The 27,085-nt window shown below is 41.8% G+C and overlaps 1 protein-coding gene and 1 long non-coding RNA gene across 9 annotated transcripts; one reads left to right on the forward strand and one right to left on the reverse strand.

Annotated features, from left to right (window-relative positions):
• Nucleotides 1–1,348: 1,348 nt before the first annotated feature.
• LOC127785284 (senescence-induced receptor-like serine/threonine-protein kinase) lies at nucleotides 1,349–12,580 on the forward strand. Its single transcript, XM_052312719.1, has 13 exons — nucleotides 1,349–1,457; nucleotides 2,812–3,376; nucleotides 5,146–5,648; nucleotides 8,218–8,353; nucleotides 8,460–8,531; nucleotides 8,638–8,709; nucleotides 8,795–8,866; nucleotides 9,147–9,295; nucleotides 9,592–9,860; nucleotides 10,766–10,892; nucleotides 11,448–11,516; nucleotides 11,585–11,774; nucleotides 11,950–12,580. The coding sequence occupies exons 1-13, from the start codon at nucleotides 1,370–1,372 to the stop codon at nucleotides 12,344–12,346; spliced, it is 2,709 nt and encodes a 902-aa protein (XP_052168679.1). The 5' UTR covers nucleotides 1,349–1,369; the 3' UTR covers nucleotides 12,347–12,580.
• LOC127785287 (uncharacterized) lies at nucleotides 2,516–13,007 on the reverse strand. Of its 8 annotated transcripts, none has more exons than XR_008019697.1 (6): nucleotides 12,791–13,007; nucleotides 12,591–12,690; nucleotides 7,998–8,057; nucleotides 5,138–5,777; nucleotides 2,979–3,439; nucleotides 2,516–2,861 (listed from the first exon to the last, which is right to left on the reverse strand). It is a non-coding gene; the product is annotated as an uncharacterized LOC127785287 (long non-coding RNA). The 8 variants fall into 8 exon arrangements; XR_008019698.1 differs by lacking the exon at nucleotides 12,791–13,007 and adding an exon at nucleotides 5,873–5,970 and having other exon boundaries at nucleotides 12,591–12,732; XR_008019703.1 differs by lacking the exon at nucleotides 12,791–13,007 and having other exon boundaries at nucleotides 5,138–5,363; nucleotides 5,609–5,777; nucleotides 12,591–12,731.
• Between the last annotated feature and the right edge of the window lie 14,078 nt (nucleotides 13,008–27,085).

Consider the following 27,085-nt stretch of genomic DNA (forward strand, 5'->3'; position numbering starts at 1 on the left):
TTGCCCTTGTGAAGTTGTGACTGCAAAAGAAAGTAATCCGCTAGGATTTGTTGAATTGTGGATGCTATCGTTGTAAAACTTCTCTCTTGCCGCATGGACGGGTAAGTGTAATTAAGGCCTGCCCACGGTCGTCTTGACGCTTGACTCCACTGGTATTGGGAGCTGAAAATTACTTTTACAGTCAATTTCCTTTATCCTATAAGTTACTTACATTCACACTAATAATTCTAAGCTTATTATACTATAAATTACAAAACTAAAAAGGTAATCATAACTTATGACATAATTATTCCAGACAAGATTATCTCTAGTTGGTGATGTGGCCTCACCATAAAGGTTGGTTTTGAGAACAATTAATGCCTCACCGTATAGAGAAAATACCCAGAAATCTTCCTGCTAGAGATAATCTTAGGGAAATTCTTAGGGAGTCCAATGTTACTAGAACAATTCCGAGCTCCGCTAGCAGGGAGCTGCCAGGAGCATGCGAACACATTGGCCTAAGTTCGAATCCCTTCCAACTCAAGTTTTCTCACTATTTTATTACTCGTTTTGTTTTCTAATATATGACGCCATTAACTTTTCAAGATACATTTGATCATTTATTTTGTTCAAAAATTTATGTAATTATTATTTATTTTATTGTAATTTAATTTATCATCAACTATTCTTTTAAGCATGACTTAAAATTTCTATATTTTCACAAAAAAAATTTGAATAATACGAATGGTAAAATGTTTATCAAAAAGTCAACGACATCATATATTAAAAAAAAGGTACTATCTAGCAATAATAGATGCTACTAAGTTTCTTCCTAATACTCTAACATATTTTTTTTCCTAATTTCTATTGACTCCATGTGTTGGTCTCTTTAGTACTCCAGCTCATACACTCCCTCCATCCTCTAATATAAGGGATTTTGACATTTTGCTTGTACTGTTTGGCCACTCGTCTTATTTAAAAAGTTGTGCAAATATAAAAAACGAAAAGTTATGCTAAAAGTACTTTAGGTAATAAAGTAAGTCACAAATAAAATAAATAATAATTTCAATTTTTTTAATAAGATAAATGGTTCAATAGTGCAAGTACTTTAGGTTATATTAAAAGAGGGAGGGAGTATTTTTTTTTCCCAATTTCCACTGACTCCGGGTGTTGGTTTGAATCATAGGTAGACGGTAGACCTATCGCTTTTGCGGCGACTTGACCCCTGTAGCCTCGCGATCGTACGTGTCAACTGCTGGAAAAACAACAGCACTCGCAAGCGTGTCATTTGGGCATAGGTGTCTCTATATATATGCGATCAAGGATGCAGGCTCTACCGCTCTCTTCAGTGATACATCCCCTGGGGAAATCAGCAAGAAACCTGGAGAGCATGTGGTCAAGCAGCCTGCCATCTTACTTGTTCACGCTTGTCACTGGTCTACTGCCTCTACTTGTGCACTCACAGACAGCTTCATTAGGTGCGTCCAATGTTTTTGTCTAACTATTCCACATTATAGACGTTTTGTTTTTCAAATTGATTCATGCATAGAGAGGTTAAAATGACATGTAATATAGAATTCATATAAAGTTAGCGAATCTAGATAATGGATAGAGATGTTAATAAAACGACTTGTAATATGTGTCCAAACTTTATATAGATGTTAGTAAATCTAGATAAGAGATAGCTAGAGAGGTTAAAACGACGTATTATATAGAACAGAGGGAGTATATAGGAGTAGCTTCTTTAGAGATGAATTTTAAGCCTTTCAGGGGCATGTGGCACTGGTTTCTTACATACAGTATAAATAGAAAAATAGTTATAAAAAGTTTTTTGTAAAAGTTAGGAAACATGGATTATTCGGCTAGACATCTCCAAATAACTATTTTTCTATTTACTCATGGAACAAAAATAATAAATACAGCTACAAATGTAACGGCACTTTTCGTAGTCTTAGTTGTTATTTTAGCTTTTATCATGTGTAAATTGAATTTGACCTTTGCATATTTTTATAGAGGCACATATATGACATAACCATATAGAAATGTTTGTAACTATTTAAACCATATGCAAGAGATGAGGGAATGCGTCCTCGAGGACTTAAAATCGTCTCCCATACTCTTTTCGTTTTTATACATCCACAGTGTCATACACCATATTTTGTCATGTAATATTAATACCCTAAACATATAAGATGAGCTGATAAAATTTACCTTTCTAGTTTCTACTGTACCCATGATCCCTTCACAAAACATTGACGATACCCAAGCATGGTACCTTCAAAAAACTTTAGTAATACCACCAAGAAACATCGGTGCCATCTTCATGATACCCTCAAGGTATCATAATACTTCGAGGCATCATACCTCTGTGATACTGCTGAGACATCATACCAGCAGCAGAGTATTGTGTCGTGGTTTTTCCCTAATATACTTTCCAGGAAATACTTCTTAATTGCCCTCCTTTAAATTTGAGACTTCAGTACAAAGCCATGAGCCAATTACATATTTTGGGAACCATCTCCTTTAGAGTAACGTATGCAATGAATTTCCTCCATATTTAAAAAAAAATCCATACTGTAAGCCCCTTGCAAAGCACAGAATTATTCCAACTACAATATACATCTCATAGCATGGAACCATTTTCAGACTCAAACAAACCTACCGTATCATTTTCATTTTGCCAAGTTGTACCTGATAAATTTTCATATTTTTGGTGCCAATACGTTTTATGGGAAGGATTATTCTTCCATGACTATAATTATAATTCTATTGGCTAACCTGCGAATTAACATGTGGAGTGCAAATGGCTCAACTGACTCCCTCCCCTTGTAGATGAAGGATTTATAAGCATCGATTGTGGGCTTTCCAGTGGCTCCAGCTACCTGGATGAGAAAACAGGTCTCAATTATACATCAGATGATGGGTATATATACACAGGAGAGAACCACAACATCTCTGCAGAATACAATGGACAGGAATTATTCAAGACAGGCCTGAACCTCAGAAGTTTCCCCACTGGAGGTCGAAACTGCTACACCTTATCTCCTGCAACCTCTGGCCACAAGTATCTGGTAAGAGCAATGTTCATGCATGGGAACTACGATGGCAAGGGAAATGATCTTGTCAGCTCGCCACTGGTTTTCGATGTCTATATGGGGCTTCATTTCTGGGAACGGATCAGTGTTAATAACACAACCAAGACTTACATCGCTGAGATGATTATTGTTGCGGAGGTGAACTCAATATCAGTTTGCTTGATGGACATTGGCAATGGGACTCCCTTCATATCCTCACTGGAGATGAGGCAGATGAAGAGTTCATTGTATCCAGCAGCCATGACCAACCAGTCCATCGCACTACAGGAACGACATAGCATGGGGGCAAGCGGTCTACTAAGGTAACCCACCACATGCTGTTGCAGTTCTATCTGTACCTTCAGTTCATCTGGGTTCCTGTGTTGCTGCATTTCAAACACTTAAATGTGAATAATTCATGAATATTCCCCCCATTGCAAAATATAAGGTATTTTAGTTGTGTTTAGTTAAACTTCTTCAAGTTTTATCCAAGTTTATTGAAAAAGTATCAATATCTACAGCACCAAATTAATTTCATTAAATCAACCATTGAATACATTTTTACAATATATTTGTTTAGTCTTGGAAATGTTTCTACGTTCTTACATAAACATGGTCAAACGCTAGACATAGGATGAAACCAAAGAACCTTACATTTTAGAATGGAGGCAGTACTTTTAACAGAACAATGAAAATACAGAACAAGTCTATTTTGTAGTTCACAAGTTTAGACATAAATATAAGCACAAGTGATGTGGTGATTAAGTCATGGCACTGCAGATAGGAATTTGGAGAGGTCAGGATCTGAATTTATCGTTTACTTCCATCTCTTTAAATGTGTGTTGATACGACGAACTCGTGGGTGGGTGCATGCATAGTGTGTGTTTTCATGTGCGTATTGTTTATAACCAAATTAACTTTTCTAAGATCAACTAAAGTACAATTTGTCCACACAAACTAGGAGACAATTATAGCTTTCCACGCTGGCCAAAATTTATACGGATTCAGAATAGTACAATGTGAAAATAGATTGTTTTACATAATATTTTCAGTTACTACTTGCTAGTTTTTGAATTTTAAGGACATAACCCGAACCTGAAATTGCCTTTCAATTTATTTTATTTTTAAAAAAATTACTTTGGAAAGTTCTAGAGAAATTCTGTTGCACAAGTGTATCTACAACTCTCTTGAGAGTCCTCTTGCTCCAATACCCATTTCATCACACTGAACTTCCGTAAAAGAATTTTTCAATAATTTTTTTAAAGTAATTTGGTAATTGAAAATTCAAATGCAATTTCAGCCATCATGTATTGAACTTTAAATTTTAGTATTTGAACTTCAAATATTCTATTAAAAAGTAGGTTGCATGTATCATGTGTGGAATAAAGTTATTGTCCCATAAAATATTGTTGTGTTTTATACTTTGCTTTTCTTTAGGTTCTAAATCCTCCACAGACTAGCAATTTCTTTTAAGTATTGTGAATCCATTTACTAATTTCATGAAGGACTCTATAGCCTAGTGGTTGCAGTGCTCTAGTAGCACCAAGCAGCTCTTGGGTTTGAGTGCCCTTGGGAGCGAATTTTCAGAGTTGAATAAAAAAAAGTCACTCGCTAGCCTCAAAGTCAAAACACGTGTTAAGAAACAACCTATGGTAGTGAACCCTTGTGTATGGGACAGGGGTCTCAAAGCACGGGTAAGGCCCAAACCATGGGGAGTGGATCTATGTGGGGGCCAAGGTTCGTGGTCTTACTTGGTTAGCTTTTGCTGAGGTTTATTCTTAGCTTCAAAAGTCGTGGGGGATAGTCTTTCCCCCTCCGATCGAGTTCTTTTAGTTTACTAATTTTGAAATTGTATATACTTTTAGCATCCCAACACAACCACCATGTCACCCAAATCAATTATAAATTTAGAATGTTTGAAACTGAAGTGTATAATTTTCAAAGTTAAGGAAGTGTTGTTGACATTATTTAAAACAATAGGCCAAAAATTTTGTGGAAAAACATTATTATATTCCCAAGTAAAGCGTGATAGTATATACGCAATTGAAATATAATATAGAGTAAAATATATGATAAATTGTTACCTTTCAAGGTATCCGGATGATCCCTATGATCGATTGTGGTGGCCATGGGAAGATAACTCAGGATTGCTGAACATATCTACAAATGAGACAATCAAGCACTACTCATACGACAAATTTGAGGTGCCATCCAAAGTCCTCCAAACTGCCGCCACTACAGCCGCCACCTCCATCTCTCTCCACTTCTCATGGGCAGCTCCAACCAGCTGGCCTCCCACCGAGGCAGTGCCTGCATACTACCACAACATGCACTACACTGAATTCCTGAAGCTGCATGAGCATGAGTTCAATACATACTACAATGGCCACCTGTGGTCAACGTACGACAACCCAGTTATGCCACCCTATCTCTTAGCAGGATATAAGTATTCCACTTCTCAATCCACCACTGATGATGGTTTCTACAACATGTCCATCATCGCTACCAATACCTCTATTTTGCCTCCCATTCTCGGTGCCTTTGAGATATATTACCTCGTTCAACATGATGACACCATGACTTCTCCAGAAGATGGTAAGTGCAATTCATTCTCCTGATCTCCTTTGGTTTCTAACCACCACTCAATTTTTTCTCTCTTTCTCATTCCTTTTTTTTTGGAAGCCAAACCACTCTATAGCTTGTTTGTGAAGTCCGACAGATCACCTGTAGTAGAAGAAACAGAGAGGATAAAGATGGAAGGCTGAAAAAATAGCTTTCCTGATAATACCAACCGATTTGAAGTTATCCAGAAACAGTACCTTCACTACCAGACCCCTACTATATTTTTTTTTCAATATCAGTTCCCGCCATTGAGGGGGTTGTAGCTTGCAATAACTAGAGTTGAAACCATGCTTTGCTGTGAAGACACATTCATAAAAAAAATGATTGAATTGAAATTACTTAGCTTTTTTTGTTAAAGGAGGAAACACATGCATAGAATTATTTTCACTTTTAGATGTGATTGATTTTATACAATCAATGTGTTCATATAAATCATTGTTTGATTTAGCCATACTGAAATGGAAATCATAAAATCTGTATATATTGTACAATGTTATGGTTGACGAAGCAACTGAGAATAATTCGAGAGTAAGACTTTTATACTTCTATAGTTCTAGTCTTATCGTTCCGAAAGCCAAGTCTGAAAAAATAGAAAACAATGAAGAAACCCAAATCCAACTCTAAAGTAGTAAAATTAAGTTCTAAAATTCAAATACTGGATGCGACTTAGAAACCAACAAGCAGCCAATGACACATGATCGATGTGGACAAATGATTCATATATGCTAGATCCAACAGCTGTACAAATTTAAGATGATGTTGGAACTCTCCTGCTGTTTTCCAACAGATGTTATGCGCGCAGATTGATTGGGGTGCTCGATGGGAGGGCGAGGCTGCAGACCTCGCCACCCCAGAGCTTGGGAGACAAGAGATAGGCTGAAGTTCTTTCTTGATTTTTTTCCAATTGACTGCCATGCCTCTCATTATATAGATCCGGCTCCTAACAAACCTCCTAACAACCTTATCTAATCAAGCCTAACAACCTAACTGAATGCACGAGAGGGCCTAAGGGTGTGTTTGGTTGGGCTTTTCAACCTGCTTTTGCTTTTGCAAAAGCCAAAAGCCAACCAAAGGGCTCAAAAGCCACAGCTGCTTTTACCCAAAGCCAGATTTTGGTGTAGTACAAATCAAAAGCAGCCCTCCCCCATGCTTTCAGCTGCTTTTGGGGGAAAAAAATTACCCACCACTGCCATTACACAAAAACGATTCGCGTGTTCCTTTTCTTTTCTCCCATCGGCATCGCTCCTCCTCACTTTGCCGTCGCCGCCGCTCCTCCTCGCCCCGCCGCCGTCGCTCCTCCTCGCCGAGACGCCACCGCCGTCGCTCCTCCTCGCGGAGCCGCCGCCGCCCCTCTCGTCGCCTCCGCTCCTCCTTGCCCCGTCGCCGCCGCACCTCCTCGCCGAGATGCCGCCGCCGCCGCTCCTCCTCAACGAGCCGCCGTCGCCGCTGCCGCCGCCCCTCTCATCCAGCGTCGGCCCAGATCCGCCGACGAGGAGGTGAGGGAGGAGGAAGAGGAGTATGAAGGGGAGGAGGAGGAGATGGACGGCGAGGTGCCGGTGTCCCCGCCGCCCGCCGTTGAGGCCGACTCTGCCGCTACCCGAGGCCGACTCCACCGCCGCCCGCGTCTACCTCCCCTCCGGCGCCACCGCCGCCGCCACCTAGGCCGATGACGCTGCGCGCACTGCCGCTCCCCGCCGCCGCTCGAGGCCGACGACGCCACCGAGGCCGACTCCGCCGCCCAACCCGACGCCAGCGCTGCTCTTGCCCTTCCCCAACCGGCGCCGCCCGACGCCGCCCCCGCCCATTCCCAACCGACGCTGGCCAACCCGACGCCGACGCCGGCGCCGCTCCCGCCCTTCCCCGACCGGCACCTCCTCCTCCCGGCGCCGCCGCCCCTTCGTTTGCCGGCCGTGGAGGAGGCGCGTCCTCCTCGCCGAGCTGCCGCTGCTGCCGAGGCCGATGACGCCGCCGCCGCTGCCATCTTCATCTCTCTCCTTATTTTCTTTCGACGAGTGTATGACATGCGGGGCCCGCTTGTTAGCAGGACTAGTTATTTCAAAAGCCATAGCTGTTGAACCAAACGAGCTTTTTCAAATGCCACAGTCCATATTCCACAGCTACTTTTCAAAAAGCCACAGCCCACAGCTACTTTTTCAAAAGCCACAGCTCAACCAAACACACCCTAAGTTCCGCATATAACACAGACAATTACGAAATGCTGAGAGAAGGTTTCTTGGAGACTTGCAGTCCATCATCTCTGAAAATTTTGGATAAGAGACTATTTAAATATAAAAATTCATAGTTGACTGCATAAGAACTTACTTAATAAATTCTTTCCTGGCACTGAATGCTATCACATTCCCTTATCTCCCATCCAAATATCTGAAAAAAAGAAACGTCTATTGAACTGAATTGGCCATAACATATGAAGAAAGAGTATGACCGATGCATGCAGTGCAAATTAATCAGCTCTGTAACTTAAATTAGTGTAAGATTTACTAATGTAATTCCTTCTCCTGTTTCCTTTTTTTATTGTAACTAGTTGATGCTATGATGACTATTAAAACTGAATATCAAGTTAAGAAGAACTGGATGGGTGACCCATGTCTACCAGAAAACTACAGATGGACTGGGTTGAATTGTCAAAGCGATGGAGTCACGTCAGGAGTAATATCTCTGTAAGTGTGCGGGTATATTCACAAATGTTCTTTTTGTTTCCACTATCTAATTATAAAGATGGTTAATCAAACATAAGCCATATTTATTTGGATCTTGTTCTACCAGAGATTTGTCCCACAGTGATATGCAAGGTGCAGTATCTGATAAATTTTCTTTGCTGAAATCACTGCAGCACTTGTAAGTATAAATGTATCAATCTATGCTATGTTAGTAGTTAGCAACTTAGTATCACATTCAATGCAATAGTACATACAAGTGGGAAGTTTCACAAGATTTATTTCAGGAATTTGTCATACAACGATTTAAATGGATCAGTGCCTGACTCTTTAGTAAACCTACCATCCCTCCTTACTCTGTAAGTTTCATCCTCTAGCAGTTCATAAAGCAGGAAGTTATTCAAATTAATTGGAAAAAAATATTTTCCATTAATGCACATGCAGAGATTTATCAGGGAACCATCTTATCAGTACTATTCCTGAAGCCTTATGCACAAAACAATCACTTACATTGAGGTTTGAATTTCTTCTGCTCTTTAATTTTTCTTTCTAGCTGAAGTATATAAAAATTGGTCCAAAATGACAGGAAGTCAGGAATATATTGGAACTTCTAGTTGCATTTAAAATGTTCAGGGTCTAAAAAAAAGCTGTTTAGAGTGAAATGCAAACAGTGTACCATGTGCTGAATTCAATTGTTCAGGGTCTAAAAAAAAAGCTGTTTACAGCAGCCATGGAGCATCGTATTTTTCATGTCTCTATATCGATTTCCGTTGCAACAATATTTTCATTGTTTCAGGTATGACACCACGAATGGAGATCCATGTAATGAAAAATCTCCAAAGAAGAAAAAAACTGCTGTCCTATCTGTTGCCATAGTGGTCCCCGTCCTAATGGTGGCACTTCTAGTTTCTACTTTGCTGGTGTATTATTTCTGTAGAAAACAAGGTAGGTCTACTTTGCTGATTTTAAAAACTGGCTATAAGCCTATAACATTTGATCAGAAATAAATATTGACCAGTTATTTTCCTATTAATAGCATGTTTTCAGAATCAAATTTATAATTAGAATTCAAAATTTAGACAGCCCGCAAGTTATTACCACCATAGCTGGTGACAAACCAGAACCAACCATGAATGAAAATGGTTTTAAGGCTTTAAATACTCACTATTGAGTACACACATACAGATCATGATCTTACAATATATTTTCTTTGATGGAACATGTGATTTGATAAAACAAAGCTCCAAATACGCTACTTCAATGCACTGAAGTTCCAGATACTGCAAGCAAAGAAGAATGTGACGATCACATACACATATCCGAATCCGATGGCCGTGAATTCACATATAAGGAGCTCATGGAAATAACAAATAATTTCTCAGTATGCATTGGTGAAGGAGGGTTTGGGCCAGTCTTTCATGGCCGACTAAAAGAAGGTACTCAGGTTGCTGTCAAGATGCAGTCTCCAACATCAACAATAGGGAAAGGAACAACAGAGTTCTTGGCTGAGGTACTCATTAATTTCAGCCCGTACAATTAACATGAATTGTTCCCTCTCTGTACATTCTATAAAAATTATACAAATTTGTTTTCAAACAAATCATAGAACCCCAATATATAAGTCTGATGCTTTCCCATTACACCACAATAAATGTTTTTGGTTGAATAAATTTTGTTTTTACCATCCAAAAAAGTGCATTTATTTTGCACTACTGTTCGTAGTGCATTTTTTTTTGCCGTGGGCATTACCTAATTACCTCCCATCACTTAAGTTGTATTATTTGGCACTGTTCAGAACACTCAAATGAAAAGTGCCATTGTCTAATGAAAGGTAATAATTATGGTTAAAAAAACAAAACGTCATTGATGAACAATAGTGGCAAAACAAAAGTGCACATGTTGAGTTGGAAAAATAACTCTATAATGGCAGAAAACAAAATTTTCCCTTTGTGTTTACCATACCTCCCAGGTACAGTTTCTTTCCGATAATCCCAACCCCAAAATTGCATGCATCAAGGCTATTTATCATTGTTTTTCATAATCTTTCGTGCATGTTTAAATATTTCAAATACTTGTTTTGATAAATTCAATAATTAAGAAAATTTGGTAATTGCAATTCATGATTTGGCTGAAAGTCTCCTGGTACATAAATGTTATATTACAATTAAATACAAAAATCATTCATAATTAACACAAGTTATTCTTTGCACATTGAAAAAATCTGACAATAAGAATTTAGAAGGTTTTATCAATTATTGTATAAAATACAACATGCATAAGGAATAAAATACTAGCAAAGTGTTAGAAAGTTGAGGGACAGAAATTAACTCCATCACTTTACTCAACAGAAATTGCTATATTGTTAAATTTGTGTTCAGAAACATAACACTGGAGGTAATGTCTTTTTTTCTGTAGGTCAAGAGCTTAACAACTGTGCACCATAGGTATCTTGTTTTTCTGGTTGGCTACTGCAGTAACAAGAATCATTTAGCTCTTATTTATGAGTATATGCCAAATGGAAGCCTTTATGATCACATACGAGGTTTGTGAGATGCAACCTTCATGTTGGCCACTTGGCTTTATGGAAAATGTAGTTTTATAACAGTATATTTAATGGCAATTCAAGCGATGTAGATTTCATATATCCTAATGTAATAATTTACACAAACTGATGTTCACAATGATTAAGCATATGTGTTCGTAATAGAATAGAACAGGGGAGTAAACTACAATTATGTATTGATTTTTTTCAACATAGGATTATTTTGAAACATGTGTACTCAATGGATCTTTTTAAACAAAAAATTGTGTGATTTCAGAACTATCAGTAGAGAGTAAACAGTAAAATGAATTTTAGTGCTAGCTAGTTCTGCCATCCGGGTGAGGACAGAGCAAATTATGATCACGTGTAGTTAAAATACTCTTGGCCAAAATTTACTCTCAACAGTGAATGGCCAAGATTCATGGAATCTTCTTACCTTTTCATAGCTCAAAGGTGTAATTGGAAATAAGCTAGGACATAGAGTTGATACTCAACTTGTAATACACTAATTCGTGATATATATATACTGTTACTAACTTTTTAGTGGTCACTTAGGCAAAAATGCAATCATCCAAACACTGCGATGGTGTAATCGAGCAAGAATTGCTCTTGAAGCTGCACAAGGTTAGTTTGGATAGAACAGATTTTGTTTCACATGCCAAGCTGTTCTGAACATGCCATTTTGTGTGTAGGTTTGGACTACTTGCACACAGGCTGTGTGCTACCAATAGTACACAGTGACCTGAAGTCACATAATATTCTTCTTGGACATGACATGGTTGCGAAGATCTCAGATTTTGGATTGTCCAAGTCTTATCTTAATACTGCACAAAGTCACATATCCGTGACAGCTGCTGGAACACTAGGCTACATTGATCCAGAGTTTGTTCCTAGTTCCTATACCTACTCTATCCAATAATCACGTATAAATTATTAGGAAGAGAAAGAAATAACTTTCACTAAAAATGCACTGTTGCATTGTTTCATCCTGCAATTATGATGAAACTAGTATCAGCAGATATTAATTGGGTATTTGGTCGAAATTGTGTTTATCCAGGTACTGTCTCAGCGGCAGACTCACTATAAGTAGTGATGTCTTCAGCTTTGGAGTGGTTTTGCTAGAGATTGTAACAGGTGAACCTCCGATAATACCAACCACTGTTCACATTGTGCAACGTGTGAAGGAGAAGGTTGCCGCGGGCAATATCGAGGCAATTGTTGACCCACGATTTGGTGGCGAGTACGATACCAATTCAGTCTGGAAGGTTGTGGACATAGCATTGTTGTGCACGAAGGAAGCATCTCATGAAAGGCCAACAATGAGTACAGTAGTGGCAGAGCTAAAGGTTGCATTGGCATTGGAAAAAGCTCGTGCAAGTGGTAGCATTAGCGACATTAGTCAAGGAGGTGCCAATTTCGAGCTATCAATTAACTCACTGCTGTCAGCAAGATAATAGTGTTTGCGAGCATATTCCAGTCAGTGTTAAAACCTCCTTATTTATAAGTGTAATAACCATCAATAAGCACGCATGGAGTTGCGGTGTGCCCTCTGGATTTGCAACTAAAATTGCTTCATGAGGGATGTATCAGAGACATAACATTACATGTGTTCCTTATCCTATTCTAGTACGAACTTTTCGCTTTGTTGAATAAGCATTGTATAAAAATTAAATCAGCAAGCAAGCATTAGCTCATTACCAATTGTACCAGGACTGCAGGAATGTGGAAGTTTCTCCTGTAATAATCTGGATCAACATGCTGCGTAATCTCGCTTGCCCGAGAGACAGATCTGCACGAACTGGCAATTGCAGGAACAAATATCAGGAAGGAATCAGTTCGTTGCGCAAATTAATCATCAGGATGCATCTCCTCGCGTTCCCAGGAACTAGCACGTTTACCTGAAGAACGCATCTCCGGCGTGCGGATCGTACTGCGGCCAGCGATGGCGCGATCGCGGGCGTTCGTCGAAGCCCCATCGACGCCGGCGACGGAGTTCGTACGTGGGCGCGCGGTGTGGTCGGTGGAACAGGTGGGTAGCTAGCGGCGCGGAGTGGTGGTGGACTCGGCGGAACTCGATCGCCGCCGCCGCCGCCACCGCCGCCGGTGGGCGAGGAGCCGAAGGGGCGAAGCCCCGCAGTCGAGCTCGTCGGGCTTGGCCTCCGGCATCGTGGACGGATGGGCCGGCCCAGGGTGAGGCTAACGGGCCGGAACGGTGTTGCAGTTGGGCTGGCACGTGATTCTGTGCTGATTTCAGTTGTGGGCTCAACGGGAAGTGGCTACTAGACTGTGACCAAAGTTTCATTTTGGATTATTTTTTAGCCAATGTAATATTTTCTTTCCTTCCATTTTTTTACCACCCTTTCTATCCATCTCTCTCTCTTTTCTGGAAGAAATGAATATATTACTTATTTAAAATGTCCTCGCAAACTAATTGTGAGATAAATTTACATGTTCCTTCCAACCAGAAATCTGAAATAGATTCAGACCTTGATCTATTAGCTAATAGGTAGCTAACATGATTTTTTTTGGCTAAGGTGGATTTTGATACAAGGGCCCTTCGCTTCACTGACTATGTAGGCTAGTTCTGAGTGGTCCTTCTTCTTTGAGTGTAGCAGTTGGACAAACAACTGTCATAGTATTAGTCTTTACTTTGATGGGGAGCAGTATCCACTGATGGCCAAAGCAATTCCTTCTGCACAAGCCGGCAACTCGCCGGCGTCGTCGCTGCTTGGGCTTCTACTCTTCCCGGCGCCACCGCCTGGGCCGCTGCTTCATCCGTAAACGTCACCGCTTGGGCCGCCGCTCCAACCGAGGCTCCACTCACTGGCACGGGAGGGGCTCACCAGTGGCGGAGCGAGAAAATTTTATGAGCCTGGGCAAGTCTATTGATGGATGAATTCTCTAAATTTCAACAAGAGCTAGTTCGCTACAAATAAGCAGGAGATCCAAATCCAATGCAAATCAGTTCATTCAGATTAATTCTTACGTTCTGCTTGTCTAAGTACTCTACTCCTGTTAGCATGCCATTTGCTTCTGCCTGCCTAATCAAAGTAGCCAAGCACCCAATGAAGCTAAGCTAATGCTGCACTCTGCCTACTGCCGCGCACGCCCTGCTTGGCGCTTGTTAATTAAGCTCATTACTCAACGATGTTCCCTGCCACAACTGGATGAGCCCGGGCAGTTGCGCAGGGTGGTCGGGCTGTAAATCCACCCCTGGGGATCACTACAAATAGCCTGCACTATGAAGCATGCGTCTGTATATGAGCTTAAACCTAGTTGGTAACTGAGACTTATAAACAAATAGTCTGCACTGCGAAACATGTGTCTATAAGGGGCTTGGCTCTAGTTGGCAACTGAGACCCACAAAATACGGTACTTGCACAGCTATCTCCCTAAGTTTGAGTAGGGTATGTGGAATCCGACAAAAGTTTGTGTTTGAGCAGGACTGACATGGCGGATCTCGAGCACAAGCACTTAGGCCCCCCTTAAAAGCCAGAGCTCAATGTTGAGTTCTATTCGGAATGAAGGGGTAGTTGAAAATAATAGATAGCAGTTGTACTACAATATAAAAATAGCAAATTTTGCTACATGACACTTGTTACGTGTGGTTTTAGCTCTAGGACACTACCCAAACTCATTTTTGGGGGAAAACATTTCATAAATGTGGTAATTTGCCAGTGGACACCGCGCCGATTAAAATAATACTTTACGTTTGGGGAGGAGAGAGAAATCGTGTGAAATGTCAAAAATGCCCTTGGGCTCACATGTCAGCTCTATCTCCTATCTCTCTCCTCATCTCTCTCTTTTTTCTCTCGTAGCGCGCTCGCACGGGGTGGCGTCAGTCGCGGCGGCGTCGGCTTGAGAGTACTAATCACAAGAGCAAATCCACAAATACTAGTATTACTACTAATCACAGGAGCAAAGCATGGCCCCTGCTGGCGCCGCCCTTGCCCTCGCCGCCGCCGTCTGCTTCCTCCTCGTGGCCCCGGCCCCGGCGCGCCGCCCTGCCGACCTCCCGCCGCAGGCAGTGCTGCTGCTGCCCGAGCCCGTTGACTACCGCGAGGCCGCCGCGGAGCCACTTCTTCCGCCCAAGCCGGTGGCGGACGCCGACGCCGACGCTCGCCGTTCTGGATGAGGAGAGGGGACCCGCCCGCGCGCGCGCCTCGCTGCTCTGCTTCGTCTTCCGGTAGGACGGCGGGTGGTGGCCGCAGACGGCGTGAAAGGGCGAGGGTGACGACTCCGACTCTGACTCCGACTCGGACTCCGACGGGGAGGAGGGAGGCGAGGGCAGCTTCGTGGGTGGCCGCCGTGCTCCTCGAAGGCGGCGTGGAGGCGTGGAGGCGCTCTGAGAGAGAAAAGAGAGAGAGATGAGGAGAGAGACAGGAGATAGAGCTGACATGTGGGCCCAAGGGTATTTTTGACATTTCACGTGATTTCTCTCTCCTCCCCAACCGGAAAGTATTATTTTAATCAGCGCGGTGTGCACTTATAAATTACTACGTTTATGGAGTGTTTTCCCCCAAAAGTGAGTTTGGGCAGTGTCCTAGGGCTAAAACCACATATAACAAGTGTCCTGTAGCAAAATTTGCCTACAAAAATAGGCATAAAACACATCCTCTATGTAGCTAAGCATATGGCTCAAGATTTGTAAAACTAGGATATGTTTCATCCAATTCTAAGTCTCTAAAGACGGATTTATTGATGTTAAAGTGAAATCCCCGACGCGGAACAGAGTAGCCTATATACGTCAAACTCTACTCAAAACCACAGCAGCATATACTCCTGCCGATCATATATACTCCCGCGTGTCAACTGATCATATATACTCCCTCCCTTCCTTTCTAATTGTAACCATTGACTGGTACTACAACTTTGACCACTAATTATTGTTTAAACGATTAGATTATTATGAACGTTTAGTACTTATATGTTTAATTAGTATTGTACTTTGATAATACCACTGGTGGAGAAACCATTTATACTCCCGGTTGATAACCCAACCGGGACTAGCAATCCGGGACTAAAGATGTCCATCTTTAAGTTCCGGTTGAATACACCAACCGGGACTAAAAAGACGGTTGAATACACCAACCGGGACTAAAAAGAGGATAGCGGCGGTTCCATTAGGTCGGGACTAAAGAGAGAGTAGCGGCAGGGTAGCGGCGGTTCCATTAGGTTGGGACTAAAGAGAGGGTAGCGACAGGGTAGCGGCGGTTCCATTAGGTCGGGACTAAAGAGAGGATAGCGGCAGTCCCATTAGGTCTCCTTTACTTCTTTTTTATCATTGTTTTTTAGCCAGAGTTTAATCCCTATATTTTCTCCCAAATCGAGTGGGATGCATATTCCCAAATCAAACGCCAAATCAAACTAGCATCCCAAAACATTCACATCAAGTTACTTGTACACACAAATCAAATACATCACAAATCTTAAAAAAAATTACACACAAACCAAATACATCACATATTATACATCTCAGATCCATACAACAAATCACAAAATTATACATCTTAGTGAATCATAAATTGTAAAAAAAAAAGAGTGGATGCCGGTAGCGCCGCCTACCGCCGCTCGCTACTCGGCCCGTGCACGGCCGCCTGCTGCGTGCGGCCCCGCCGGCCGCCTGATGCGTGCGGGAAGGGAGGGGGAGGAGGCGGCCCTCGCTGGGCATTGGGAAGGGAGGAGGGGGAGGAGAGGGCCGGCATGGGAGGAGGAAGGGGAGGAGAGGGAGATGGATCTGAGTAGAGGAGAGGCCGGTTGATAAGGAGATTGAGGCCGGTTGTGGGGGAGAGGATAGGGAATAGGGATTATATACTATATGCATGATTTTAGTCCCGTATCAACCGGGAGTAAAGATCTAGGAGATTTTAGTATCAACTGGGACTAAAGATCCCTGTCCCTCTGACAAGGGACTGACAGGGGATGAATCGGGACTAAAGATGACCAATCGGGACTAAAGATTGTAGAATGACCGTGGAATTTTAAACCGGGAGCAAAGATCAGTTTTCCTGTAGTGTATATAGCATCTATCTAAGTATTTAGATTTTTTTTTGAAAAAAACGATTAATAAAGTTTAAATATGAATAGTATTTTATAACAAAATATAAAAGAGCGGAGAAAGGATATATATGTGCCACTATGCATCTCATCTTAATTAATTTGCGATTGATTCGATCGTAATGAGCCACAGCAGAAACCGTCTTAACAGAAGGTTGTCTGAGAATTCTTTAAGCATGCATGCGTACGCATGACGACCCCAAGAAATCAGAAATCAAAATCAGCCGGGCCAGTTCACATGTGTGTAAACTGTTTCACTCGGTTTCTCCTTTACTCCTGTCGCTCTCAAGGTTTTCTTCTGTTAATGTCAGCTTATTATTGTCGTTCTCCTTGGACTGGACGACTGGTGCTAACATCCCCCCCCCCCCCCCCCCTCCTCTCTCTTTCTCTCTATCTTACCGGGTCGAAAATGCAACCCACTCGATTTTGGGTAAAGTTTTTTTTAGAAAACTAAGATTTTAATTATTTGACAAATATTATCTGGATTTCATTGGGTTTTTTCAGTTTATCAATGGATTATGTAAAATCCGATGAGACCGTTTTGTGAGCGGATTTTGATCCAGTATTGGGATTGTGAACTCTCGTCTAGTACTTATGCTCAGTTTCTTGCCTTTGACCTGCCACTGAACACTCGTTAGTACTTCCTCTGTTATAAAATAAATTGTCGTGACCCAAGGTCACGGACAAGATTGGGGATAGACAGGAAAACCCCCTTTTCCCGCCTATCCTGAGAAATGAGCCCGAATACCAAATGAACACACTCACAAAATGACAAGACCTTTTGTATCCCAAGATATCCTGCCTGCTACAGGCTTTTGTCGGCTTTATATAGCTCATAGCTTTACATGTTAGATTACAATTGTGCCCTTTGTTAGGCTCACATGAAATTACAATCATGCCCTTGCTGTATCAGCTAGTGCTAAGGGTATTTTGGTACATAATGGAGGTCATTATGGTCTTTTGGTGCTAGCTCGATAAAGTGGTTGAGTGGTCCTGGGAATATTCCCTTGGTATCTTTAGTGTCCAAGCCGTATTCTCTATGGCTAAGAGTCTTTTCCGCCACCATGGGTCTTCTCCTCAGCCAAGGGTCTTTTCCGCCACCATGGGTCTTTTCCATGACAAATTGTCTTTTCCAGTTCGACCACCCTTTCCGACTTATCTTGTAGCTGACCTGTTGTTGACTAAGAAAACATTCAAAACAGATGATAATCCTTAAGCGATAAGAGTTTACTCGAACGGTGTTTTCCGATTCGAATAGTGTTTTGCCGTTTCCCTGTTCGAATAATCATTTCCACTCGGATGATAAAGACAAACTTACTCAATCTCTCTCATAGAGTGTTTTGAGCAGAATACGGAGGGACGGTGGTCACCCCCTGCTACAACAAGCCCCTCATGGGTAAGGGCGATGTGTGTTTTCGGCTGAAACCGTGCTCGAATCAAATGCTGGGGGAAAACCGCCGTCCTCCTATTCGGTCGAAACACACTAGGATGGGTAAGTTTGCAAAGTTCGAAAATAGCTATTATTTTATTGTTGTTATCATATTTTTATTTTTATTTATTATTTTATATTATTATATATATATATATATTTTATTTTTGAACCTTCATTATGATGCTTAAATGTGTGCCACGTGTCAGCTTCGTATTGGATACTTGGTAGGTGAAGCGCCATTTCGGGGCTCACGCCCGCTTACAACCGCGACCCCCTCCACCCCCAGACCTATATAAGGTCCATAAGGGTCACTTTCGGCTGGCTACTGTGCCGTCCTGTTCTGACTCGAATTCTCTTGTTTGTTTGGGAAAACACTCTTTTCGGTCGAAGACATCTTTCCCTCTCGATTTTATTCTCCATAATGGGAAAAGATAAGCAGAAAATGATCAAGAAGGGCAAGGCAAAAAAGGTCGAAAAACCCGAGAGAAGTGGAATTGTCTTAGGTCCTTCAGCCATCAAAGACAAACGTTTGAATGACCTTATTAAAAAAGGGGTTGTTTCGAACCGGAAATTCGTGGTTCGACCTGTTGGCGAGTCTGATCCTTCTCCAAAGTCTGGATACACGCTAGTTTTCGAAGGTTTCTTTGAGGCCGGCTTCAGATTTCCATGCAGCTCCTTTTTGATCGATGTTTTAAAAATCTTTAAGCTCGAATTCCCACAACTCACCCCTAACGCGCTTGTACGCGTGGGTATATTCGAATGGATGATTCGCAGTTGTGGTGGGAACCCTCATGCTGAGGATTTTGCATATTTCCACAGCATCCGCCGCTATACCAAGCAAAACTCGAAGTTTGGTTGTCTCAACTTCTCGCCTCATTCGAAACATGGATGCCCTTGGCCAGCCGTACCCGCCATTCGAACTAAATGGGGGAACAAGTGGCAGTCTAAGTGGTTTTACCATCAGATTCCTGCCGATTTGCTGACTGACAAAGAGTGTCCTTTCACTTTCTCTTGCAAGACCGCTAAAGTTATAACCGAACCGTCGGCATCCCTTACAGCGGATTTTCTTGCTATTCGTTCTCGAGTTGAAGAACTTGTTTCGAAATTCAGTGTTCGAGATCTGGTCGAAGAATTTGTTTGTCTTGGTATTCGACCCCTCATGGCCGGATGGAACATTTCCCTTGGGCAAGTGCCAAGGGAAGCTACTTCGACTTTGCCTCCCTTTGAGGTTGATTCAAATAGTAAGTTTTTATTTTTCCCTTTGATTGAACATATTCATGTTGACTATTTTGTTCGAACAACTTCTTTCGACTATTTTATACTAATGTGTGCTTTTTATTCGCTATAGCTGTTATCCCTGCGGACATTGTTGTAACACCCTTAAAATAAAAAAAAGGGAAGCTAGCAGCAGGCCATGGAGGCCCACGCATGCATGCAGCCCAACAGTAGCTCGCGGTACTGTAGCTAGATTAGTACCACCTCGCTTTCCTAACTTGAGCAGCAGCAGCTTAAATAGGAAATTTGCCCAGACACTGTAACACCGGATTCGAATCTTTTGCGGGAAAGCGAGGAGGCAGTTTTAGGTATGGTCCAACTAAATGAGATGGACCAATGCCACCCCTGCCCAAGCCGCTTCAAGTGTCTTAAAGAGGAAAATTGGTCCTAGCGGTTCTCTTCCTGGACCAAGCTCGAAAAGGATTCAAATTGTTGTTGACAGCGACGACGAGCAGGACGAAGAGGATGTTTTGGTTGACGTTTGTGCCATAAACGTCACTCCTCTTCAAGCTGATGCTAGTCTTGAGACTGGTAAAAAAGTTGAAGAGACTGTTCGAATTGACCAAACGGAAGAGAAAAATGATGAAGCCCATTCTCCTCCATTTCTGTCAACTCCTTCGCCTCAACTAATTCAAGATGTTCTTGGTGGATTTAGTGATCGGTGCGCAAAGAATGGCCGATGGCTGATGGGTTTGCCCAATTTCTCGGACTTAGGTGACAATAGCCATCTCGGTTCGAACTTCTGTATAAACGATTTGAAGTACCGTCACCCTCTCGGTTCCGTTGGCGAAGAACTTGAGAAAGTTCTGATTACCCCTGAACTGGAGAAAGAATTTATGGAGGAGAATGACCTTATGTCCTCCTGGGCTGCACTCGATGTTTCCGCTGCTCAGGTATTCTTCGCTTATTTTTATTTCGAATTGAATGTTTCTGTTGTGTTTTCCATATAAATATTTTTGCTATGGTGATAACTATCTGTCTTTCCTCGTGTTTTCAGACTTCTACTATCGCTCGACTTCAACGCGGCGTTGCCATGAAAGCTCTTGCAGCAATATGTGCCCGGCGGAAGAAATCGCTCGAACGCATAGCCAAACTCGAGAAGGATCGAGAACTTCTCCGCTACAAATTCGAGCGTGTCTCGGATGAAAAACAAGTTGCTGCCGATCTTGTTCGAAAGCTTAGCGGCGATAAAAAGGCTTTGATCGACGAGAAAAGGTCTTTTGCCAAAGAGAACAAAAAACTTCATGCTCGCATAAAAATTCTCGAACAATCGGTGGCTAATCACCAAGAAGTTTCTCGGGAAAGAGCCATTTCTGCAGATAAGCTTAAGGAGCAACTTGCCGCTTCAGAGAAAGAAAACAAGCAGCTCGAACTGGCTCGTCTGAACCAAGAAGAAAAGAACTCCTCTCTCTTGAAAGAACTCGAAGATTGCCATTCGAAACTTTTGGAGAGTTGCAAGATGGTTCAAGATGCTGTGCAAAAACTTGGAGCCAACGTAAGCCTTCCGGCCGACAACAGCACTTTATCTGCTCTTGCCAATTGGGTCGAAGAATCATCGACTGGTTTGGTTGACGGTATCACACCCTTCGCCTCTCATTGTTCGAAGATCTCTGCCGAGGCTTTATCGGCCAGTCTTCTTTCGAGTGGTTGTGACCATTTTTCTGGTTTAAAGGCATCGATCACCGACCTACTTGGCGATGAGTCAAAGTTTGCCCAACACTGTGTTGCAGTTCGGTCTGTCGTTAAAGCTTTTCAAGTTTGGTATTGGAAAAAGAGAGGCTATGAAGATACCCTTGCTTCTCTCCGAGCATCGCTGGCTTCGAGCTCACACCCTGCACAATCTTCTTCAAGCCAACCAGGCGACGGTGGTGATTCTCACAGATCTGACTCGCAGATGTGAAGCTTTTTAGGTAGAACTAACTGGGGAAACACTAGATGTGGCTGAAAGTGCTATTATTTTGTTTGATCGAACTTGTTATGATCACAAACTTATTTGTGTATATTTTATATGTGCTTGGGTATCACTATCTATTTTCTCTGTATGCTTGTGTTTCACCATCATTTCGTTTTTGTCGGGGATGCAAGTTTATTCGAACCAAAAAGTTGTGGTTCGACGCAACAAAAGTCATCCGACTCGAAATGTGAAGCACATAGCGTTTCGAACACACGAGAAGTTGCTTTTTCCTCGAACAACTATTTGCGATGATGAAGAGAAGGAAATTCACTACGATGATACTTGTATTTTTTCTTTTAAATTTTTCCAATGGCAAAGAGAACATCGAGATGGCAGTTTACGTGATTTTGTTGTCGAGTTTAGGAAACGACGTTCGAATAATGCTTCGAGCAGCATTAACTTTTGGCAAACTTTTAGACCATCTGAGCGCCAACTTAGAATACGAAAAAGGCGCTACTCAATCGTCCCTTACACGGGAATGCCTTCTCCTCTTAATGTCATTTTCCCTTCTTCTTTACCTTTTTTAACAGGGAATCAGATGTAAATTTGTTGTGTTATCGTCAATAAAACTTCTTCCGAATACTTTTCTGACCCAAGATAACTAATGGTAGATGATTGTTCGAACAACTCCAATATTTTTACTTTTCGAAGTATTGATGAGATCGAAATTTGATTTTTGCCCCGTCGTATGTGGTTCGCATTTTCCATCAAATGTTTGTTCGAGCGTTATATCGCTTGAATCAGATAAGAGTGCTCAAGCGTTCTCATTAGGTTTTTGGACGAAAGTAAAAACTGTTCGAAAACCGCCGTCCTCCTTACCTTTCGAAGAAGTGACGAGGTTGAAGTCATGTTTTACCTCGTCGCGTGGATTTTCCATTTTTCGCTCGAATCGGGCGTTTTATCGTTAAGTTTTTGGACGAAGGTAAAAATTGTTCGAAAACCGCCGTCCTCCTTACCTTTCGAAGAAGTGACGAGGTCGAAGTCGTGTTTTACCTCGTCGCGTGGATTTTCCACTTTTCGCTCGAATCGGATAGGAGTGTTCGAGCGTTTTACAGCTAGCGTGTAGGATTTATTTGATTGTCATCGAGCTTAGCTTTTCTCCGAAGCATGTTCTCTTGATTTGCTATCGTCTCCGAAGCATGCGGAGGATTTTGCTTGATTTGGAATCGAATTCGATTTTCGTCTCCGAAGCGTGCGGAGGATTTTGCTCGATTTGGAATCGAGTTCGATTTTCGTCTCCGAAGCGTGCGGAGGATTTTGCTCGATTTGGAATCGAGTTCGATTTTCGTCTCCGAAGCGTGCGGAGGATTCTGCTCAATTTGGTATCGAGTTCGATTTTCATCTCCGAAGCATGCGGAGGATTTTACTTATATTCACAAACACACAAGACAAGTTTTTTATACAGGTTCGGGCCTCCATTATGGATAATAACCCTACGTCCTGTTTATATGTATTAACATCGAGAAAAGGAGATCTTACGATGTGGTCTGTATTGTACACTTCGAGCAATATGTTTTCCCTTTTTTTTTACACATAGAATTTCTTCAAGGAAGTAGCATTCCAAGTGTGCTTTAACTCTTCTCCATCGAGGTATGCCAACCTGTATGCTCCTGTTTCTGTCTTCCTTTTCACTATGAATGGTCCTTCCCATTTCGATTCTAATTTTCCAACTGTCACATCGTTGAGTGTTTTCTTGAGGACCAAATCTCCTTCTTTTATTTGTCTGATTTTCACTTTTTTATTGTAATAGCTTTTGGTTCCTTCTGTGCTTTGTGCCATTTTTTCTAATGCTTCCACTCTTATCTCGTCTAGCATTTCCAAAGTGAGCTCCCTTCCTTCTTCATCTTTTTGATCAAACACAACTCGAGGTGAATTCGCTCCCACCTCACTTGGTGTCATTGCCTCATCTCCATATACTAGCCTGAATGGAGTCATCCCAGTTGATCGAACAACTGTCGTTCTCAAAGCCCAAAGGACTGACAACAGATCTTCTGGCCACTTCCCCTTGGCAGAACCTTCCAGCCTTTTCTTTATGGCTTCTACTATTTTCCCATTTGCTCTTTCAACAGCCCCATTTGTTTGAGGGTGACCCACAGAAGCAAAATTGATTTGTAGGTTAAGACCTTTACACATATCTTTGAATTTCCCTGACTCGAACTGTTTTCCATTATCACACACTATCTCCTTGGGTATTCCAAATCGACATATGATATTCTTCCAAACGAATTTCTATACTGAAGCAGATGTGATTCGTGCTACTGCCTCTGCTTCAATCCACCTTGAGAAATATTCAATTGCCACAATGACAAAACGTAAATCTCCTTTTGCTCTTGGTAAAGGACCTACTATATCTATTCCCCATCTGTAGAATGGCCAGACTGGGGGAATTGGTTGCAACTCTCTTGGTGGTGCTTTTGATGTTGCACCGAATTTTTGGCATGCCTTAGATGTCTTAATGTACTTCTCTGTGTCTTTGATGATCGTGGGCCAATATACCCCTTGTCTTATTACCTTTGATGCTACTGATCTTAGTGCTTGATGGGCTCCGCACAACCCTTCATGTATTTCTACCACCATTTTCATCCCTTCTTCTCTTGTTACACACTTTAGCAAAGGGGCAGTAACTCCACTTTTGTACAACTGCCCTTCTATCACCTTGTATTTTCTTGACATTAACTGTATTCTTCTTGCTTCTTCTTCTTTTTCTGGAAGTTGTTCACTAACCAAATACTTCAGAATTGGCTCTCTCCAATCTATCTCGCCTTGTATATTTGCCACTTCTCTTCTCTCATAACTTGGTTGAATTAACACATCAAAGAATGAATTTTCCAATGGTTGGCCTGTGGCAGCTGCTTTTTCAAGCTCATCAGCTTCCCCATTCTCTTCTCTTGTTATAGCTTTTACTGTTATCCCAAGGAAGTGTTTTTCATTCAACCTTGCTTCTTCCAAGTACTTTGCCATTGTCTCTTCTTTCGCTTCAAATGTTTTGGAAAAATGTCCTGCCACCAACTTTGAATCAGTTTTGATTATCAATCGTCGAGCCCCTAGTGCTTTTGCCTTTCTCATGGCTAATAGGACTCCTTCGTATTCTGCTATGTTGTTTGTTGATGGGAAAACTAGCTTCGCAGAATATTTAAGTGTTTGCTTCATCGGTGTTTTCACAACCGCTGCTGCCCCTACACCAGTGGCATTACATGCTCCATCAGAGTATACTATCCATGGTTTTTCATCTTCTTCCTTTTGGTCCACCTCATTAGGAGTCCATTCTGCCAAAAAATCTGCCAGAACTTGTGACTTTATAGCTGTTTTCGAGGTATAATTCAAATCAAACAGTAAAAGTTCCATTGCCCACTTTGCAATCCTTCCTGCTACCTCCTTGTTTGTCAATACCTCTCCTATTGGATATGCTGATGGTATTGTTATGTCATGTGATAAGAAGTAATGTCTCAATTTTCTTGAAGCCATCACATTTGCATAAATCAACTTTTCCACTTCTGTGTATCTTGTCTTTGGCCCTTGCAAGGCTTCTGATACAAAGTAAACTGGCATTTGCTTGTTTTCTTTCTCTTGTACTAAGACTGCGCTTATTGTCACCAGTGTCGCCGCCACATACATTAGCAAAGGTTGCCCCTTCTGTGGACTTGCTAAAGTTGGCATATCTTGTAGGTATGTCTTCAAATCATCAAAAGCTTTCTGACACTCGGCTGTCCATTCAAATGAGTTTGCCCCTCTTAAGGTTTTGAAAAATGGCAAGCCTTTCTCTGCAGATTTAGAAAGAAATCTGCTCAAAGAAGCCATTCTTCCCGTTAGCCTTTGCATTTCCCTTGTGTTTTTTGGCGGCTCCATTTGGTGAATCGCTGCAATCTTGTCAGGATTTGCTTCTATGCCTCTTTTGGACACTAAGAAACCCAGCAACTTTCCTGCTCTTACCCCGAAAACACACTTTTCCGGGTTAAGCTTGACTGAATATTTTCTTAAGTTCTCGAATGTTTCCTGCAGGTCTTTGCCATGTGTGAATGCCTGTTTGCTTTTCACCACAATGTCATCACATAAGCTTCTACATTGCGGCCTAACTGCTTTGCCAATACCTTGCCTATTAACCTTGCAAAAGTTGCTCCTGCATTCTTTAAACCGAATGGCATTCGAATGAAACAGTAAGTTCCAAACGGAGTGATAAATGATGTTTTCTCTTCATCTTCTTTCATCATAAAGACTTGATGATAACCCGAGTATGCATCTAAGAAACTCATCAACTCGCAACCGGCTGTAGCATCTACTAGCTGGTCTATTCTTGGCAATGGGAAGTCATCTTTTGGGCATGCTTTGTTGAGATCTGTAAAGTCGATGCACATTCTCCACTTTCCATTTGCCTTTTTCACCAAGACTGGATTAGCCAACCATTCAGGATGCATCACTTCTCTTATCACCTTTGCTTTGAGCAACTTCTCGAGCTCCACCTTTGCTGCTTGCTGTCTGTCTATTGACATTCTTCTTAGCTTTTGCTTTCTTGGCTTATACTCTTGCTTGATTGCCAAGTTATGCTCGATCAAGCTTCTATCTACTCCTTCCAGTTCTTCTGGTGACCAAGCAAAAACATCCATGTTGCTTTTCACTACTTTCATGATTTCCTCCTCAACATGTTTTTCCAAGTTTTCTCCTAATAAAATGTATTTTCCAGGGTCATTATCGTCTAACTGTATTTTCCTAGTTTTCCCTTAAGGAATTGGTTTCTGCAACTTAGAGTATTCTCCATGCTTTTGATCAACGACATGGACTCCTTTCCCATTTGGCGTTCCCTGAAGCTCGAACTTTTTTGCAACCAACTGGCCACCTCGTACTGTTATCACTCCTTTTGGTCCAGGAAGTTTCATGCATATATAATTGTGATGTATTATTGCTTCGAAAATGTTAATTGCTGATCTTCCAAGTATCGCATTATATTGATACGGCATGTCTACCACATCAAACACTATTTCTTCTTTCCTTACATTGTTGCCTTTCCCAAAAACTACCTGCAAAGGTATTTTCCCAATTGCATGTACTTGTTGTCCACCAAAACCTTGCAGAGGCACTCCTGCACTTGTCAATCTGTCTTCGGGTATTTGCATCTTTTTGAAAGCATCATAGAATAACACATCCGCTGAGCTTCCTCCATCAACCAAAACTCTTTGAACTTCGCATTGTGCTATCTCCACTGAAATCACCAAAGGGTCTTGGTGGGGGAAAAGTATCCCTTCCGCATCTTCAGGTCCAAAAGAAATTACTGTGTTCGAATGAACTGGTGGATTTGACTGATGGCTTGTCCCTACATGATTTACTTGTCTCACATATGCTTTTCTTTGTCTCTTTGACTCAATTCCCAAAGAAGAGCCTCCTGTTATGGCATTTATCACCCTTTTTGGAGCTTCTTCGATTGCTTCTATTTTCATGACTTGTGGTGCTTCTATAGCATTTTGCCCTCGCTGATCTTGGGCC

The sequence above is a fragment of the Oryza glaberrima genome, chromosome 9 (genome assembly GCF_000147395.1).
Source record: "Oryza glaberrima chromosome 9, OglaRS2, whole genome shotgun sequence".
NCBI classification, from domain to species: domain Eukaryota; kingdom Viridiplantae; phylum Streptophyta; class Magnoliopsida; order Poales; family Poaceae; genus Oryza; species Oryza glaberrima.

What these genes read in the sequence shown, in the direction of transcription:
- LOC127785284 (XM_052312719.1), top strand. Translation starts at nt 1,370, where the DNA reads ATGTGGTCAAGCAGCCTGCCATCTTACTTGTTCACGCTTGTCACTGGT. An exon ending in CTACCATCCCTCCTTACTCT is followed by an intron (nt 8,710 to 8,794) that starts GTAAGTTTCATC and finishes ATGCACATGCAG; the next exon opens with AGATTTATCAGGGAACCATC. An exon ending in CCTTTATGATCACATACGAG is followed by an intron (nt 10,893 to 11,447) that starts GTTTGTGAGATG and finishes GTGGTCACTTAG; the next exon opens with GCAAAAATGCAATCATCCAA.